The 16,894-nt window shown below is 46.5% G+C and overlaps 1 protein-coding gene across 1 annotated transcript in view; it reads right to left on the reverse strand.

Moving 5' to 3' along the window:
• Positions 1 to 14,202, reverse strand: part of ASB18 (ankyrin repeat and SOCS box containing 18) — a 56,546-nt gene extending 42,344 nt beyond the window's left edge. Inside the window, exon 1 of the mRNA XM_075318935.1 lies at positions 13,895 to 14,202. Coding sequence (XP_075175050.1) covers positions 13,895 to 14,126 — 232 coding nt within the window. The 5' untranslated portion in view covers positions 14,127 to 14,202. The remainder of the gene's footprint in view (positions 1 to 13,894) is intronic.
• Positions 14,203 to 16,894: the final 2,692 nt, after the last annotated feature.

Genomic DNA, 16,894 nt, shown 5'->3' on the forward strand with positions numbered 1-16,894 from the left:
TAGGTACACCTAAGCTAGACCTGAAACCCTTGTTGCCTTCCTCCAGGGGCTGATGTCCACACCAGGGGGTGGGCCAGGCGGTTTGGCTCCGCCCACTGAGGAGTTCACAGTCTTGGAGGCGGGAAAACCAGGCAGTGAAGTTAGTTAGAGTTAAGCTAAGGAAGTGGAAGGAGGGAAAGGAGTGAAGTGGGAGAGAGATAGAGTGAAGGAGGGAAAGATAGGAGTTGAGTGGTAGAGGAGCAAGTGGAAGGAGAAAAAATGACAGTTTGAGAGCCTGAAGCTAGTCCGGGTGTGTGCCCCGGACAGAGACAGCAAGGTTAGCAGACGGCGGTGACCGTCTGCAGTGGAGGCTGATCGGAGTTACCGTAAGGACCGCGGATGGGTGGTGGCCCGGCGGTACCGGACCGGTACACAAGGAGAAGCGAGCACCATTGGCAGGGGCCTTTCGGATCCCGGCAAGGCTAGGAGTCGCCGTGAATTTGCCAAATCCGTCAGTGAAGGGGACCTCCGGGTCTCCAAACAACTAAGTCCCGATTGAAGGCAACAGTCCAACCGTATAAGAGAGAGACACCGCCACCGCCAAGGCACCAGTTTCTCAGGGCCAGCGCCTGCGGGCAAAGAGGGGCTCCTCCGGCCCATATCCAAGTTGGGGAGCGGGTAACCGGTGGGAATCCATCGCTACCAACACTGAACTTAGGTGCAGGAAAAGAGACAGTCACCGTTAACTACCGGGGAAAAGCAACAGCAGCCATCCGTGGGAACCGTCTTTCCAGCCATGTGTTTTACCGAGAACTGTGTCACCATCTCAGGCTGAGTGAGTACCACCATGCCGTGAGGCACAGCGCTGCCCCCGCGACCCTGCACCTCACCAGGCCCTGCACCTGGCCTGTCATCCCTCATCCTCCACCCCATCACTGGGCCCCGGGACAACCAACCCCTACCCACGGAGGGGGAACTAACAACTCTGCTGCTGCCTGTCACCGCTCCCGGGATCCCCATACAGAGCAGCGGTGGTGTTACCAAAAATCACCACAACCGTGGGTGGCGTCACGGACAATAAATCCCCAAAACCAAACCCCTTTTCACTCACGGGCGAGGAGTGCCGCTCGAGTCCCCGGGATCCGGCCCATCGCTCGAGCCACCGAGCAGCAGCGGCCGCAGCAGCAGCGGCAGCCGGACCCGAGCAGCGGGAGAGCGCAGCGTCCCCTCCTCAGCCCGCGACACACCCAATTACCAGTATTCTATAATGTATTGGGGGGAGTGTTAATAAAGCATAATTCACCCATGGCTACTGCCCTGAGCCACATTAAATTAGCACAACATCCTATTTCTCATCTGTATCTTTGCAGCAATGCACTGCTGTCACTTCTCCAGCATTCTTGCAGCCTTCTCTACCACTAACGTGTATCAGTCCATCACACACACAGATATGTTTTCTACCATCTCTTTGTAAGAGGGTTGAAAATACAGTGACAAGCAAAAGGGTAACAATGTTTTGAACTGTTGACTTTCAAGTGCCATATCTCACTACATCTTTGAGCCTGAGACTGCCTTCATTTTATAGTCAATCATCTTGGCTATCTCATACATACATTTGACTTGCAACTCTTTAGCATATTATTAGTTATACAGATTCTTCTCATGTCACTTTATTGTTACTGTTTTGCTCCTAAAAATCTAAATTTTATGTATTATTATTTTGTTCGTATTTTGTAAATTCACCTTTGGTGTTCAACACTGACTGAATCCTTTTGGACTTGCTCTGTCTTGATCAGATTCAAGCATGTCTCGACAGAAATCTGAACCCAGGTCTCTTCTACACCTTCCCAGTGTTGGTGCATACTGTCTGACTCACTTGGGTAAGTATACAGCTTTTTCTTCAACTCTGCCCACAAGTGTTAAATTGAGGTCTGGGGATTGTGGAGACCAATCCAGCACCTCTACTTCATTGTCACTGACCCATTTCTTCACAAATCTCTACATATGCTTCGGGTTGTTGTCCTGCTGGGACACTGTCATCCTTTTCATACCCATAGTACTCGAGTATAGAAAGTAACTTGTCTTGTAGAATACTCACATATAGCTCAGCATAGAGACCTGCATCGATTCTGATCAAGTATCCAATGCCTTTGGCTGTGAAACACCGCCATTTCATCAGGTTTCCTTCAAATTCTTTATTCGATAGCCCCCTTTTCCCTTGTTTCTTCCAGACCCATTTGCACCCATCAGAGCCTAGTCTATTGACGTTTGTCTGATTGCTCCAAATCACTTTTTAGTACTTTTTTGCAAACTCGATCTGACGCTTCTTATGACCATATTGAAGTTGAGGCTTCTTCACTTTTATTCGGGCCACCATTTCAGACTTGTGTAACATGCGTCACACTGTGCTTGCATGGACGTCTGTGATCTAAATAATATGAATCATACTAGTCACCTCTATTGATGTGTTTGTTGCACCAGAACTGATAGATCTTGTGATGAGCCAACTTGTTGACTCGGATATTTTACCTGGACGTCGCCTCTTGGCCTTTGAGTGGATGATGAACTTCATTTCATATTCTTTCAACTGTTATAGCACTAGCAACATACAGTTTGGCAATCAATTTTCATGGCCTACAGACCACTATCAATAGGTTGGATGATGCTGTTTCTCTTTTCCTGGGAAATCTTCATGACTGCTCCTCAATTTGAACCTGTGACCTTTCGCTTGGGAATAAACCTAATAAAACACTGAGCTATTAAGGAATGTGAGAACAGATTGTAATTTGTAGTATACAGGAAGAAAAATATTTTTCAAACACATGGAGCAAAACAGTAACAATGCAGTGACATGACAAGAATCTGCATAACTAATCATATACTAAATAGCTGCAAGTCAAATTTATGTATGAGATAGCCAAGATGGTTGCCTATAAAATGAAGGTAGTCTTAGCCTCAAAGCTGTAGTGGATGGTGAGATGATGGCTTCCCCATATTAAAAATATCTAATGTGCATGCATGATGTGTATATATATGTGTATCAGTGTATATGACTGTGTATATATTTATGTCTATTTATATGTATTTTCTTGTCTTTAAATATGTATTGTATGTGTACCTGTATGTGTACATGTTTGTGTATGTCCGTGTCTCTTGTGCATTGGGTCCACTGAGACTATTTTGCCTGGGGCCCATGAAAACCTAGAGCCGGCCCTGCTATTCGCTCAGATTCTTCATGTAGAGCTTCACTGAAAATCACATAGTTACATAGATAATACTATTGACAAAACACAAATCTCTATCAAGTTCAACCGAGAGATGGGAAAGGGTAATAGGAAGGATTATATGTACAGCCACATATCACAAATGTAATGATAAGCATTAATATAACATTATAGTGCATACCTGACTGATGATGTCTGAGACCTAATTGGCGCTGGAATCTTCAGTGTCGAGGATGATGTGTGGCAGGCTACACTGAAAAAAAGAGGCTGTAGTGTGTGGCGAACTGGGCAGTGGGTGGCAAGGAAATTTTTATTGGATGCTGTTATTACACTTTGGGGCTTGGAGAGATCCGAGAGAACAAAGGAATATTTAATGGACTATTTGGATCTCATCCATCCACAATACATTATTCCAATATCCTTCTAGCTTGTCCAGGTCATCTTTATAAACACTAGACAAGCAGCAGCTAGTGTTGTTTAATGTTCTCCTGATGGACTCATGGAAAGTAACATTTTCTAATGTTAGAGAAGCCTTTAGTTGCTTAGAGGTTACCTTGAGTTCCTTTGTGATTTTAATAATGGACTTAAATTTCTTCTATTTGTATGCAATCAATCTGATTGACGATAGGTGGAGTCTAAACTTTTTAGAGATGGTTTTGTGCCATCATATACTTACACAAACATGTTGTAAAGATCAGACTTTGATAGATCAATGTTCTTTAAAAAAAACAGGTCACTAACTCACATCTGATTGTCATCCCAATGATTGAAAACATCACTCTCTAATTTCACCTTCAAATTCTGCTATTCCTAACTTTTTTACAAACTTCTGTCACTCAAACACAAATTAGAATCATTTTCCTATTTTTTTTTTTTTAAAGGTCTAATATTTTTAACTGTATTTTATTTTGTTTTATCTCATAGTTTAGGTCAAACTTATACAGAAATATGGAAAATTAGGAAGGGTTCACAAACTTTCAAGCACCACTGTATTTGACTTATCTTATTTGACTTTGTATAGTACAATATTTTATGCATTGTATATAGGTTAGTGCAAATTGCAAATGATTTTATTGTTTAGACATATAGTTTTCACTTTGTAGACTTGAATTTGTAAGTCTTCACATTGTTTAATATTACACAAGGAGCTACATAAACATGTATGAATGTAAATGACATATAATATTAATATTGCTGTAAAAAGTTGAGACTGATAAGTAATGCAGAGGCTGGCACACTATTATAATGGGTTTTGTACTATTACCAGGAATTGTATGATCCTTGTAATCAGTGGAAACAGTGAGCTCATGCCAGACTTTAACCAGATGCTGCAGTATACAGCCTGGGATAATAATAGCTCAGAAGTATCTTACTGTTAATCTATTTATAAAGCTATTCTTTAGCCAGAATACTGTACATATACTGATTAGCTTACACAAGTTCTACATTCTCACTGTTTAGCTTTCTACATTAAAGGGAACCTGTCACCATATTTGTCCCCTAGAAGTTGTGGCCACCACCAATGAGTTCTTATATGCAGTGTTCTAGAATACTGTATATACCGTATTTTTTGTTTTATAATAAGCTGAATTATAAGGCATACCACCAATTTAGAGAAAAAGGTAAAAAAAAGGGGTACGTCTTATAATCCGGTGCTGTGTTACTTGGGGGGGTTGCAGCGATGGAGCATGGGCAGTGGTGGAGTAGGGCGATGCTGCGGGTGGTGCGGCGCGTGTCCCAGATGCTCGGTGTGGGCGGTGGCACTGTGAGGCAAAGAAAACATCCAGAAACTGTCGGCGGTGTTGGCTTCAAAGAAATGGTGTCCGGAGCCGACATGTGTGCAGATTGAGTTCTATTATAGGCTCAAAGAGAAGTCGAGATCTCATCTGCACATGTGCCACCTCTTGGCGCCATTTTCCTTAAGTCCGCTGATGGGACATCAATGGGCAGGAGGCGGCACGTGCACAGATGAGATCTTGAGCCGAGAGCTCCATCTGCACAGGTGCTGACTCCGGGCGCCATTATTTGAAGCCCACACCGCTGACATCTTCAGGATGGCCCCTGCCTCACTGCCTTCTGCGAACACCAGTACATAGCAGCTACAGCACAGTGCACAGCCCGAGGCATTGTCCTTGCCTCCTGTGTCCTCCATTCTCCACTATCCCTCAGTAAGCTACATTCGGATTATAAGATACACCCCTCATTTTTCTCCCTAAGTTTTGGGAGGAAAAGTGTATCTTATAATCCGAAAAATACGGTAAGATCCCAGGCCGCTTTGTATAACATAAAAAAACACCTTTTATTATACTCACCTGTTGGGCAGTTGGGTCCGAAGAGCGTCGCTGGTCTCAGTTCACTGTCTCCTCTCTTCATTCCATCGCCGTCATCCACACAGAAGGCTCTTTGACCTTTCCCAGCGCCTGCGCTTTACAGTACATTGCTCTGTCCACAGCAGGGCAGAGAGGAGTGTGCGTGTGCAGGAGAGCAAGGGAAAACTCTGTGTAGATGATGTAGTACGCATCATCCACATGGAACAGGAAAGGAGGATGGCGATAGCAAGAAGAGAGGAGGTGCCGGAGCGAGACCAGCGACGCCCATCGGACCGGGCCGCTCTGCAGGGGAGTATAATAAAAGCTGTTTTTTACATTCTACAGAGTGGCCTGGGCTCTTATATACAGTATTCTAGAATACTGTATATAAGAGCTCACTGGTGGTGGCCGCAGCTTATAGGGGCCAAATCTGGGGACAGGTTTCCTTTAAAATTGTTTGTAAAACGGGTTGTCCCATGTTAACTAATCGCAGTAAGTTTATCTTACACCCTCCATGAGCAGCTGTGTTTTTAATAACGCTCATTCACGATTATGTTACAGTATAAATACTATGTTCCCATGGTAAGCGTTTAGTGAGTTTTTGATGTTGCAGATTTTCTGAACCATTTTTGTACCTACCAGGTGGATTAAACTATTGTTCGGAGTATAAGATGCACTTTTTCCCCAAATTTGGGAGGAAATGGGAGTGCGTCTTATAGTCCGAATGCACTTGAGTCACTGTGGTGGCGGTGGAGTGGAGCGGTGTCACAGGAGGCAGGAGACAGGTCATCGCTGCAGGAAGCAGACAGCTGCAGGAGCAGTGAATATTCATTTCCCTTTAAAGGGAAATTAATTTTCATTGCTCCCCACGATTATAATCTTGCCCATCTCTCTCCCCCAAGCTCAGTGTTAGTAAATGACTGAATTTTACTGTCACTGATGCTGGGTGGAATTATGGGCATGGGAAGCAGTGAATATTTATTTTACTTCAATGGGAAATGAATATAATAATAATAATAATAATTTTATTCATTTATATAGCGCTATTAATTCCATAGCACTTTACATACATTGGCATATATACTGGCAATATACACTGCTCCTACCATTGCCAGCCTTCAGAGCACTTGTGCCTGGGGGTTCATGAGAGTGACTTCATGCACTGCCCATCACTTATACGTTAAAGTCAGTTGCCGACATCAGAAGAGGATGTGTACCGCCCCGCGGGCTCGGCTGCGACCGCCGAGCCGCTCGGATCCATGCTTGTACGGTGAGTGGTGGCTCGAGCCTTTCACGGACCCGGGGGTCACGTCGCTCTGCAAGGGGGTTGGCGCTACACGCAGGAACTTGACAGGGAGTTCCACGGCCGGGGCCGCGGTGGTTTGGTATGTAAGTTTGTGACGCCACCCACGGGTTGTGGTGAATAGACGGACACCACCGCTGCCGTTAACTAGGCCTCCCGGGGACGGTGTTGCGCAGCTTGATGTCGACCCCTTCGTGGGTATGGAATGATGGTCCCGGGGGCCCGGGGGAGGTGCTGAGGCGGGGGAGCGGGTGCGTGCTGGGTGCTGATGCTGTGTTGCGCGGTGTGCGGCCCGAAGGCACTGGTGTACTCACTATGACACAATACGCTGGAGTCTCTGGTAAACCAAACGGGGTGATGAACGGGGCCCGCAGCCGGCTGCACCTTCTTCCAGAATAGGTTGGTGGTTTCCGCCTTTCTCCTGCACCTCCTTGTATGAATGTTTTGACTCCTATGCCTAAGCAACGGTAGTCCGCTCCCCGACTTGTATATGCCGTAGGAGCCCGTTTGCCCACAGACTCTGGCCCTTTGGGTCTCTATGCCTTGGCGATGGCTTTACCCTGTATGGTTGGGCTGTTGTCTTCTAACGGGTCTTGTGTGGGATAGGTCCTTAAGTCCAGTCCTCAATCAGTTGATTTGACTCGGCCCTATCGGTTCAGGGCTTTGTACTGGGTCTGTGTACCCCTCTTGGTGCTCCAGTTTCCAATCGGTTCCCTGGTTCGGTACCGACGGGCCACCGCCCGACCCCGGTCCCTACGGTTCCACCGGCTGTAATCCCAGCTCCTGCAGGCGGCCACCACCGTCTGCCTCCTTGCCAAAGGTGATTGGGCTCCGACACAGCCACCGGAGTAGACTGTTGGCAGGCCTGGACACCGGTCTGCCCTTGAACTTGACTTCTCTCTACTCTGCACTACAACTTGTGTCTCTGTTTTCCCGCCTCCAGGCCTGTGAACTCCTCGGTGGGCGGAGCCAACCACCTGGCTCCGTCCCCCTGGTGTGGACATCAAACCTGGAGGGTGGTGACAAGGGTTTCTAGGTTGGCTGCTGTCACCTACTCGGGAAGGGAGGGTGTGTGTGTGACTACGTGGGATGACCTGACTAGTCCAGGGCGTCACAGATGCAGGGCTTGGGGAGTGGAGGGAAAGTGAGTAGAAGTATTTATTTTTTTGTGTGTTCCGCATAATGGGTGGCATATGAGTGGCTGCTGATAAGTCTTTGGCTTTGCCCAGAAAGAAACGAGATATGATGATGAAACTTTAAATTTATTCCATTCCACATACTCTCCACTGATGTCAACATACTTCTTACATCGGTATTCCACGTTCTGTAAGCCTAGCAAAAAGAAGGATTTTAGTTGTGCCTCAAACCAGGCATCCGTAGCATCCGTAGCAGCCATGGTATCAGAAATGGTGTGAAATTTGGTACCCTTGATGTGTTTCCTCAAGTTTGGAAAAAGATGATAGTTGGAGGGAGCTAGATCTGGTGAATTAGCTGGGTGGTCAACCAGCTGGAAGCCCAGCTCTGCCAGTTTTGCTGTGGTCGCTTGTGCAGTGTGAGCGGAGGCATAGTCTTGCAGGAACAAGATTCCTTTGGACATCTTGCCGCGCCATTTGGCCTTCAGAGCTGCCTTCAATTGGTACAAAAGTTCAATATAATACCTTGCATTGATGGTGGAACCATTTTGAAGGTAGTCCACTAGCAGCACACCCTCCTTATCTCAGAACACAGGCGTCATCACCTTAGTGGCTGATTTTTGCACCCTGAACTTCTTTGGACGAGGAGAACCACTGTGCCTCTACTCTTTTGACTGCTCCTTGTGTCGCGCCCAGGGACATGGGGTACTTGGTTCCGGGCAGTGCGTGTCTTGGTAATGTCACTGGGGTGACCGTTGCCTGGTTCCGTGTCCTTGGCCCTTTTTATAATGTGTATTTATAGGGGATTAGAGTAATCTTCATACGTGATGCCACTTGCGGTGTTGCGGATATATATATGGAGCCGCCGCTGCAGAATGTCACTACTGGGGCTGGTGTTAATTGCAGCCTGGATGGCAGGCCCTCCGCAAGCAGGGCCAGTCCTCAGAGAATTGGTGATGTGACGGGCGTCTGAAGAAGGTAGTCCACACAGAGGGTTTAGTGCAACTGGTTTTTACTCACTGCTGGTTGATGGTAACAGGTTACCTAAGGTCGGATGGTTTCACCTCCAGGTCCCCTTTGTCCCAGTGCCAGTTTAGTACTCTGGCACCTTCTTCCCCTGCACCTGTCTCTGGTAAATGGGTCCCCGTGGCATAGAGCAACTGTCTGGTGGTTTGTCCACTTCTGTCTGCCTGACGGTAGCGTGAACCCTGTGGATTCCCTGTGAACCCTGTAGATTCACATTGAAGGCATCAAAACTATGAATTAACACATGTGGAATTAAATACTTAACAAAAAAGTGTGAAACAACTGACAATATGTCTTATATTCTAGGTTCTCTGGTCCTGTCCTCGGTTCTCCCTTTGCTACTGAGTCTTCGGATTCTTAGGGTCAGCGAGGTCCTTGATGGTCCCCTCGCTGTGCAGGTGTTAACAGGTTGGCTTGGAGCTCTTTCCTGTCCTAGGGTCCTGTACCCCGTCGGTGCGTAGTTCCGGGAGTACTCCACCGTACTCCACTGGCAACTACTCTCCTGGGTATTAGGTTGGGAACGCAGAACCATGGGGGGTTGAGTCCTGCACTAAGAGATAAAGAGCGTGCAGTACCCTGTGACGCTCTGACTAGTCCAGGGGCGTATGCTGTAGAGTATACCCGGCGTCTAAAAACAAAGACGATTGGGTGGAATAACTAATCATGATTAAAGCCAAAATGTAACCATTATGGTCCTGGTCAGCATTTCATAAAAAAACACAATTAAAACAAGCAGAGATGACAAAACACAAGTGCGCATGGTTGCCGCACACGGATGAGCATGTATCGCCCAGATAGCTTTACTGTGAAATTTGATTCCATACAATCGGCACCCCGCTAACAAACATCTTAATAACAAGGTATCCCAATAGTGCCATAAAAGCAATTGGAGAGGGGAGCCAAAATCACGAGAATTTAATCTGGTCAAATTTAATTCATCAAAGATCTTGAACGAATGTTTTGTGACATTGTCAATGGTGAGGTTATGCCCCTCAGGGGCCAACGTCCCCAATTTGAAGATCCAGTAGCTCTCTTTTTTTATTAAACTATTAAACCGATCGGGGTCAGTATCAGTTACCCTATCTATAACAATGAGTTTCATCAATTTAGGGTCTCTACCATGGAATTGCTATAATGTTTGGACAGGCTATGAAGCTGGTAGCCTGTCCGAATATTATGCCTATGTTTATTGAGTCGGGCGTGCATTGTCTGCACTGTGCGGCCCACATATTGAAGGCCGCACGTGTACTCTAATAGGTAGTTTACATACATGGATTGACAACTCAACTTATGGTTGATGGAGTAAGTCATGCCTGTTGTGTGGGAGGAAAAGGATTTTTCACCCTTAGTGATGACATCACAGCAGAGGCACTTCGGCACGCCGCAATTGGTAGCAGCCCAAACTGTCTCTGTCACGATTGCAATCGTCAGGGATAGTTTTAGCCCCTTCTTTATTGTAAATATTACTTCTTGTTATGTTGCTAGGGGCTAACATGTTACGTAAATGTCGCGGGCGGGGAGGGGGGCCGCTGTGCTCTCACCACCACGCTCGGGTCCGGCTCAGGTCTGCTTCGCTTGCTGCTCGGTGGCTCGAGCGGTGAGCCGGATCCAGGGACTCGAGCGGCACTCCTCGGCCGTGAGTGAAAAGGGGAATGGTTTTGGGGATTTATTGTCCGTGACGCCACCCACGGTTGTGGTGAGGTTGTGACACCACCGCTGCTCTGGACGGGGGATCCCGGGAGCGATGACGGGGAGCAGCTTGGATGTTGTTTCTCCCCTCCGTGGGTAGGGGGGTGGGGCCCGATAAGGGAGAGATGACAGGTGGGTTACGGGACCTGGGGAGGTGCAGGGTCGCGGGGGCAGCGCGGTGCCGCACGGCACAGGGGTACTCACTCAGCCAATGATGAATGCAAAGTCTCCGGTAAAACAAGCGGCTGGATGGATGGGTCCCCCAGACGGCTGCGGTGTTTTTCCTCCCGGTAGGTTGGCGGTGACTGCCTTTCCCTGCACCTGTGTTGTGTTCTCGGTTCCAATGGCTTCCCACCGGTAACCCGCTCCCCAACTTGGATGGATGCTGAGGGAGCCCCTTTTGCCCGCAGGCTCTGGCCCTGGGAACTGTAGCCTTGGCGGTGACTGTGTTTCCCTTCACGGTTTGAGCGGTTGCCTTCAATCGGGACTTGATTGCTGGGAAACCCCGGAGGTTCCCTTCGCTGACGGATTTGACCGGTTTTACGGCGACTCCAAGCCTGGTCGGGGTCCGTAAGCCCTGCCGAATGGTGCTGGCTTCTCTTTGCTCCCGGGTTTAGTACCGGTGGGCCACCGCCCAACCCCGGCCCTACGGTTCTGCGTCGATAGGCCTCTCCTGCAGACGGTCACCACCGTCTGCCAACCTTGCTGTATGTGCCCGGGCCACGTACCCGGACACGGTCAGTTTGCTCCTTTACCACTTCACTCCTCTCCTTTCACTTTCCCTCGCAGAACTCTCTGTCTCCTTTTCCCGCCTCCAAGAATGTGTACTCCTCGGCGGGCGGGGCCAACCGCCTGGCTCCACCCCCTGGTGTGGACATCAGCCCCTGGAGGGAGGCAACAAGGATTCCTGTCTGACTTCCATGTGCCTAGCCGGGGTGTGGGGTGTGTTGTTGCAGTATTTGTGACGTCCTGGCTTGTCCAGGGTGCCACATAAACATTTATTCTTTCTAAAGATGATCAGGGGTTTATCTGGTAAACTTTTCGAGAGTATGGGGTCACCTCTCAAAATGAACCAGAATTTGTTTAATAATTCTTGGATGACTTTCCTGGGGCGGCAAAATGTTTTTGCCTTGTATTTTGTCATCTCTGCTTGTTTTAATTGTGTTTTTTTATGAAATGCTGACTAGGACCTTAATGGTTAAATTTTGGGTTTAATCATGATTAGTTATACCACCCAATCGTCTTTGTTTTTTAGCTATATGTTACCCCCATAGTCTATTCCCCCAAACACCTGATGAAGACAGCAAAATAGCTATCGAAGCGCGTTGTCGCCATTAGAGCGTATTTTAGTTCAATAAAAAGTTTTTTATTTCAAAAAAACTTTTTTGTCATCCCTGATTCCTGCCTCCTAGCGCTCCTAATTTGATAATTAGGTTTATTAACAGATATCTCCAGCGGCATCCAGCGTTTTTTGGACTGGTTTTACGCCATATTCCGTGACCCGTAGCGTTCTCATTTTTCGGGATCTATGGCTCAGTGACAGCTTATTTTTTGCGTGTCAAGCTGACGTTTTTAACAGTACCATTCTTGCGCAGATGCTAAGTTTTGATCGCCTCTTATTGCATTTTGTGCAAAAAGTTGTGGCGACAAAAAAATGTCATTTTGGCGTTTGGAATTTTTTTGCCGCTACGCCGTATACTGATCAGATTAATTGATTTTATATTTTGATAGATCGGGCGTTTCTGAACACGACGATACCATATGTGTGTATATTTTTTATTTTTTTAACCCTTTAATTTTCAATGGGGCGAATGGGGGGTGATTTGAACTTTCAGGTTCTTTTGTTTTTTTTAAATTTTTGAAAACTTTTTTTTTTATTTTACTAGTCCCCCTAGGGGGCTATTGCGATCAGCAGTCCGATCGCTCTGCACTATCTGCTGATCACAGCTACATAGCTGTAAACAGATACGCTCACTTTCTTTTTCACTGGGCCGCGGGTACAGCGAAAGTGAAAGCAATTCATGTGTAGTACAGGAGTCATCACATGACCCTGTGCTACTATGACAACTACCGGAAGTCACGTGATCGCGTCACGTGACTTCCGGTATCGGGCGGTATGTAAAAGTTTACCGCGATCGCGCTTATAATGGCGCTGTCACAAATTGACAGCGCCATTTAAGGGGTAAAACGGCACGAGCAGATAACGATTCTGCTCGTGCCTAGCAGGCACACATCTCAGCTGTGAAAATCAGCTGAGATGTGCGCTGATCGCGGCATGCTGCCACCGGCAGACCGCGGGCAGTAACGTTATGACCGCTAGGACGTAATTTTACGGCCCGCGGTCGTTAAGGGGTTAATATCCCCCCAAGCTGCCACTCACATTAATATACACCCATGCTGCCAGTCTCAATAATATACCCTTCCCACACTGCCTCTGCACTACTCCTCAGATACACAACACACTGGGAGCGGATTTCTCCCGGGTTAATCAACACAAGAGAAACACAAAGTGCAGGAGGAAAGTGACACCGATCACCTGCCCGGGTGTGGGACCAGAGTATACCCGGCCGCGGCGGCCGGCCACCAACACCTTGGTTTACCAGGACTTGTGTGGTTTATTCAACCGTGAGTAACCAAACAACCCCCCGGTCTGACCGGGCGTGCCAGCCCCTGCAATCACCATCTCCGGCATAGAGACACTGGAGCCCTGGGCATCCATCCCTACCCACGGAGGGGTTAACATCCAGCTGCCATCCCATCACCCCAGGGTGTCCCATAACAGCAGCGGTGGTGCCATCCTTCACCACACACCGTGGGTGGCGTCACAGACTTTTAACAGTAAATCCCGTACAAATACGTCCCCTTTTTATTCAAAGTATTCGCGCGACCCCCGGGGCCGGTAGAGTCCCTCGAGTCACACTGCGGATCCGGATCCGAGCAGCACCGGCTGCTGGCATGGGGGCGGCACATATATGTATAGAAAGTTACCGTAATACATTTAGTAAGTAAATATAGATTATATACGAATAAATTTGAGTGCAAATGAAAAAGTTGTTCCAGCAATTGGAGGGTAGTAGGGAGCTAAATCGCCTCTTAATGGGAAGCTGTCAAAGTTCTGGTGGGACTTGTTATAGCTACCATTTGAGGATACATCTTAGAAAATGCAGAATTGGTTAAGATAACTTAAAAAAAAAAATAGTAGACTTGACTTAAAGAAAACCAACTAGTTACCTAATAACACCTGAAGAGGTATGGGTGCATCTGGCTCCTTCATCCAGTCATCGTTGGAGAGCTCGATGATGGCATCAACATGTTTGACTTGATTTTTTAGCAGATCAATAATGGCTTCTTCTTTCCCTTTAGCCACTAATAACTTAAGGCGACTAACAATTACTGATTGTGCTGAATGGTCTGGAGTACAAATTTGGGAGGGAGTTTTACTTCTCCTGGTCCTGGCAGACATTATGGATTCTCTATCAGTGATTTTTAGTAATAGGTAGTAAACTGATGTATGAGATTTGTGGTTGTCAGTCTGTGTAGAGGAGGCTATGTGTTTTCCGTTCTATTTGGTGTCATTGGCTCATGCTGGGTTTCTATAGATAGAACTAACCATGTGATTTATCAGTACTGAACTGTCCACAGCAAAGCAAAGCTGACTGCCGCAGCCAAAAACAATACATTGCCGTCTCCACTTTGCACGCAAATGTTTACTCCCATCTATATACCAAAGGGGGAAAAGGGAAAAAGAGAGAAGGCGTACCCGGGGTGCAGACTTTCCTCTCTACAGTATATGTGATATTCTGCCTCCACCTCCTCCTTCTGATCCTATCTTTCTTTCTCTTCCCCCTCTCTGGGGTCTTGTTGTCAAGACAGATTATTTCTTTTACAGTAAATAGAAAAGATCCAGCATCGCCAGGTTACATAAAAATTACATGTACTCAAAAAATTCTCTTTAAAAAGACACACATATTAAAAAGTCTTTTTATTGAGTTGCATGGATATTATGCGTTTCAGACCCAAGTTAGTCCTTAATAATCATAGGTAGCAGGACACAACAAAGCATATATACATATGTCGGAAATTTAGAGCAAACATAGAGAGTGGAGATCCACCAAGCTTTCAAAACCTCCCCCCAATTAAGGAACACCTATAAATTAAGTATAAGTGATAAATTAAATGTATGTAAATAATTAACTGAATGCAAAGCATAAACTGAAAATATACAAAAATAAACATTTTAAAAAAAAATGTTCATTAAATCGTTATGAAAAATGAAACTATTTGAAATGCGGGCATTGAAAGTGAGGATCCATAGCGCTTCCCTTGATAACAGTAGTTCTGTCCTGTCTCCCCCTGTCACGGTTGTCTCCCTTGGAGATTAGTGACAGGCAAAGCTTTGTAGTCTCTGATATACCATCTGAGACTATATACATTAAATGTGTTTTTTCCTTTTGGCATGCACGGGGTCAGTGTCAGTTGTCTTGCTACCAGCAAGCTCATTACCCCTGCTCAGGTGTTTCTGATGACAACCACTCACAAATTGGATAAATATCCTCTTCTCCCAGCAGAGGGTGCCAGTTATTCAGATTTCATTTTGGAGCTTGGTCTGGAGCGGGAAGGAGGTGTTTGCTGCTGCTGCTGCTGCTGCTGCTGCTGTTGTTGTCTTCTGTTGCTTGGTGTGGAACTAACCCTGTAGTTTAATTACATTCTCCTTACCCTATTTACCTCCTGGCAACCTTTTGTTATCCCCCCTGGTGTCTGCTTTTATGTGCGTGAGTTTTGTTGTCCCCCTGTCTATGTTGTTTGTTGGTGGGGTTTTGTTACTACTGTCCTGGCCGACCCTTGGGTGGAGGGTGTTACATTAGGGTCTTGACTGGTGGTAAATAGCGAATACACCACTCTGTCATGCAGAAAAAAAAGATTCGGATGGAGATCAAAGTGATTTTATTTTCAACGCGTTTCAGCAAAACCTCTCGCCTTCAACAGGAAAAAAAATCACATATATACAGCAATAGACATAGGAAGGATATACATACACACGAGTGATTTTTATCCTGATGAAGACGAGAGGTTTTGCTGAAACGTGTTGAAAATAAAAATCACTTTGATCTCCATCCGGATCTTTTTTCTGCATGGCAGCGTGGCGTAGGCCCCATTCACCACCAGCCTTTTACATCGTCCAGGGGTGCTGCAGCAGCGGGTTGATGCTTAACAAGTAGCTGTGGCTCACACAACTACCGCAGTTGAGCAGGTTATCTTTCCTTCATATCTCTCTTCAACACAGATAAGACCCTATTGCACTCCTGTTTCTTTCCAGATTAACGCCTCTCACATCAGGGTCTTGGACAGGATATAGGGACACGCCGGGGGCTCAGACCGCACTACCATCGAGTGTACCTCTGGGTTGAGGGTCAGCTCAGGGTGCTGACTAGTCTGAGGGCCAGCTTTGGGGTCCCTATCTAGTCACATCCCAGTCACCAGTGTGACACCCCCCCTGCAAGGCTTATTAACTTTTTCAATGCTAATGATCTTTATTAACTATAGGTCTCCACCATGTTGTTCCAAGAAATGCTTTGATAAACCGTATGTCGCTTTGTTCACATTTGTGCAGAAAGGAAATTTCAACAACAGATTCAGTTTGGTGATTTTCATTTGCACTGTTGTCCATGAAAAAATGCTTTTTAACAGTTAAAAGGCGCGTAAATTTATTACATCTTTAATTGTTTCAAATAAATTGACTTTGATAGTGGGAATGAATTTAGTGTCTTTACTATGTGCACATAATTGTGACATGAATCTAAAGCTGGGTTTACACACTGCAACATCGCAAACGACATCGCTGTAACGTCACCGGTTTTGTGACGTTACAGCGACCTCCCCAGCGACATTGCAGTGTGTGAAACCTATCAGCGACCTGGCCCCTGCTGTGAAGTTGTAATCGCTACAAATCGTTCAGGACCATTCCTAGGTCCTTTGTTTCCCGCTGTGCAGCATGCATCGCTAGAAAGTTTCAGTGTGTGAAAGACTTTGCAGCGACTTTGTTAGCAACTTCCCTTTCAAAAAGCTGCTTATCAACGTCCCCAACAACCAGCTAGGTCGCTCTGCAGGTCCAGATCGCTGTTGCGTTGTTGGCCAGGTTTGCCTGTTTGACAGCTCACCAGAGACTCAGCAGAGACTTAGGGAGGTCGCTGTTACGTCACAAAACCAGTGACGTTACAGCGATGTCCTTTG

The sequence above is a fragment of the Anomaloglossus baeobatrachus genome, chromosome 7 (genome assembly GCF_048569485.1).
Source record: "Anomaloglossus baeobatrachus isolate aAnoBae1 chromosome 7, aAnoBae1.hap1, whole genome shotgun sequence".
In the NCBI taxonomy this organism is placed as follows: Eukaryota; Metazoa; Chordata; class Amphibia; order Anura; family Aromobatidae; genus Anomaloglossus; species Anomaloglossus baeobatrachus.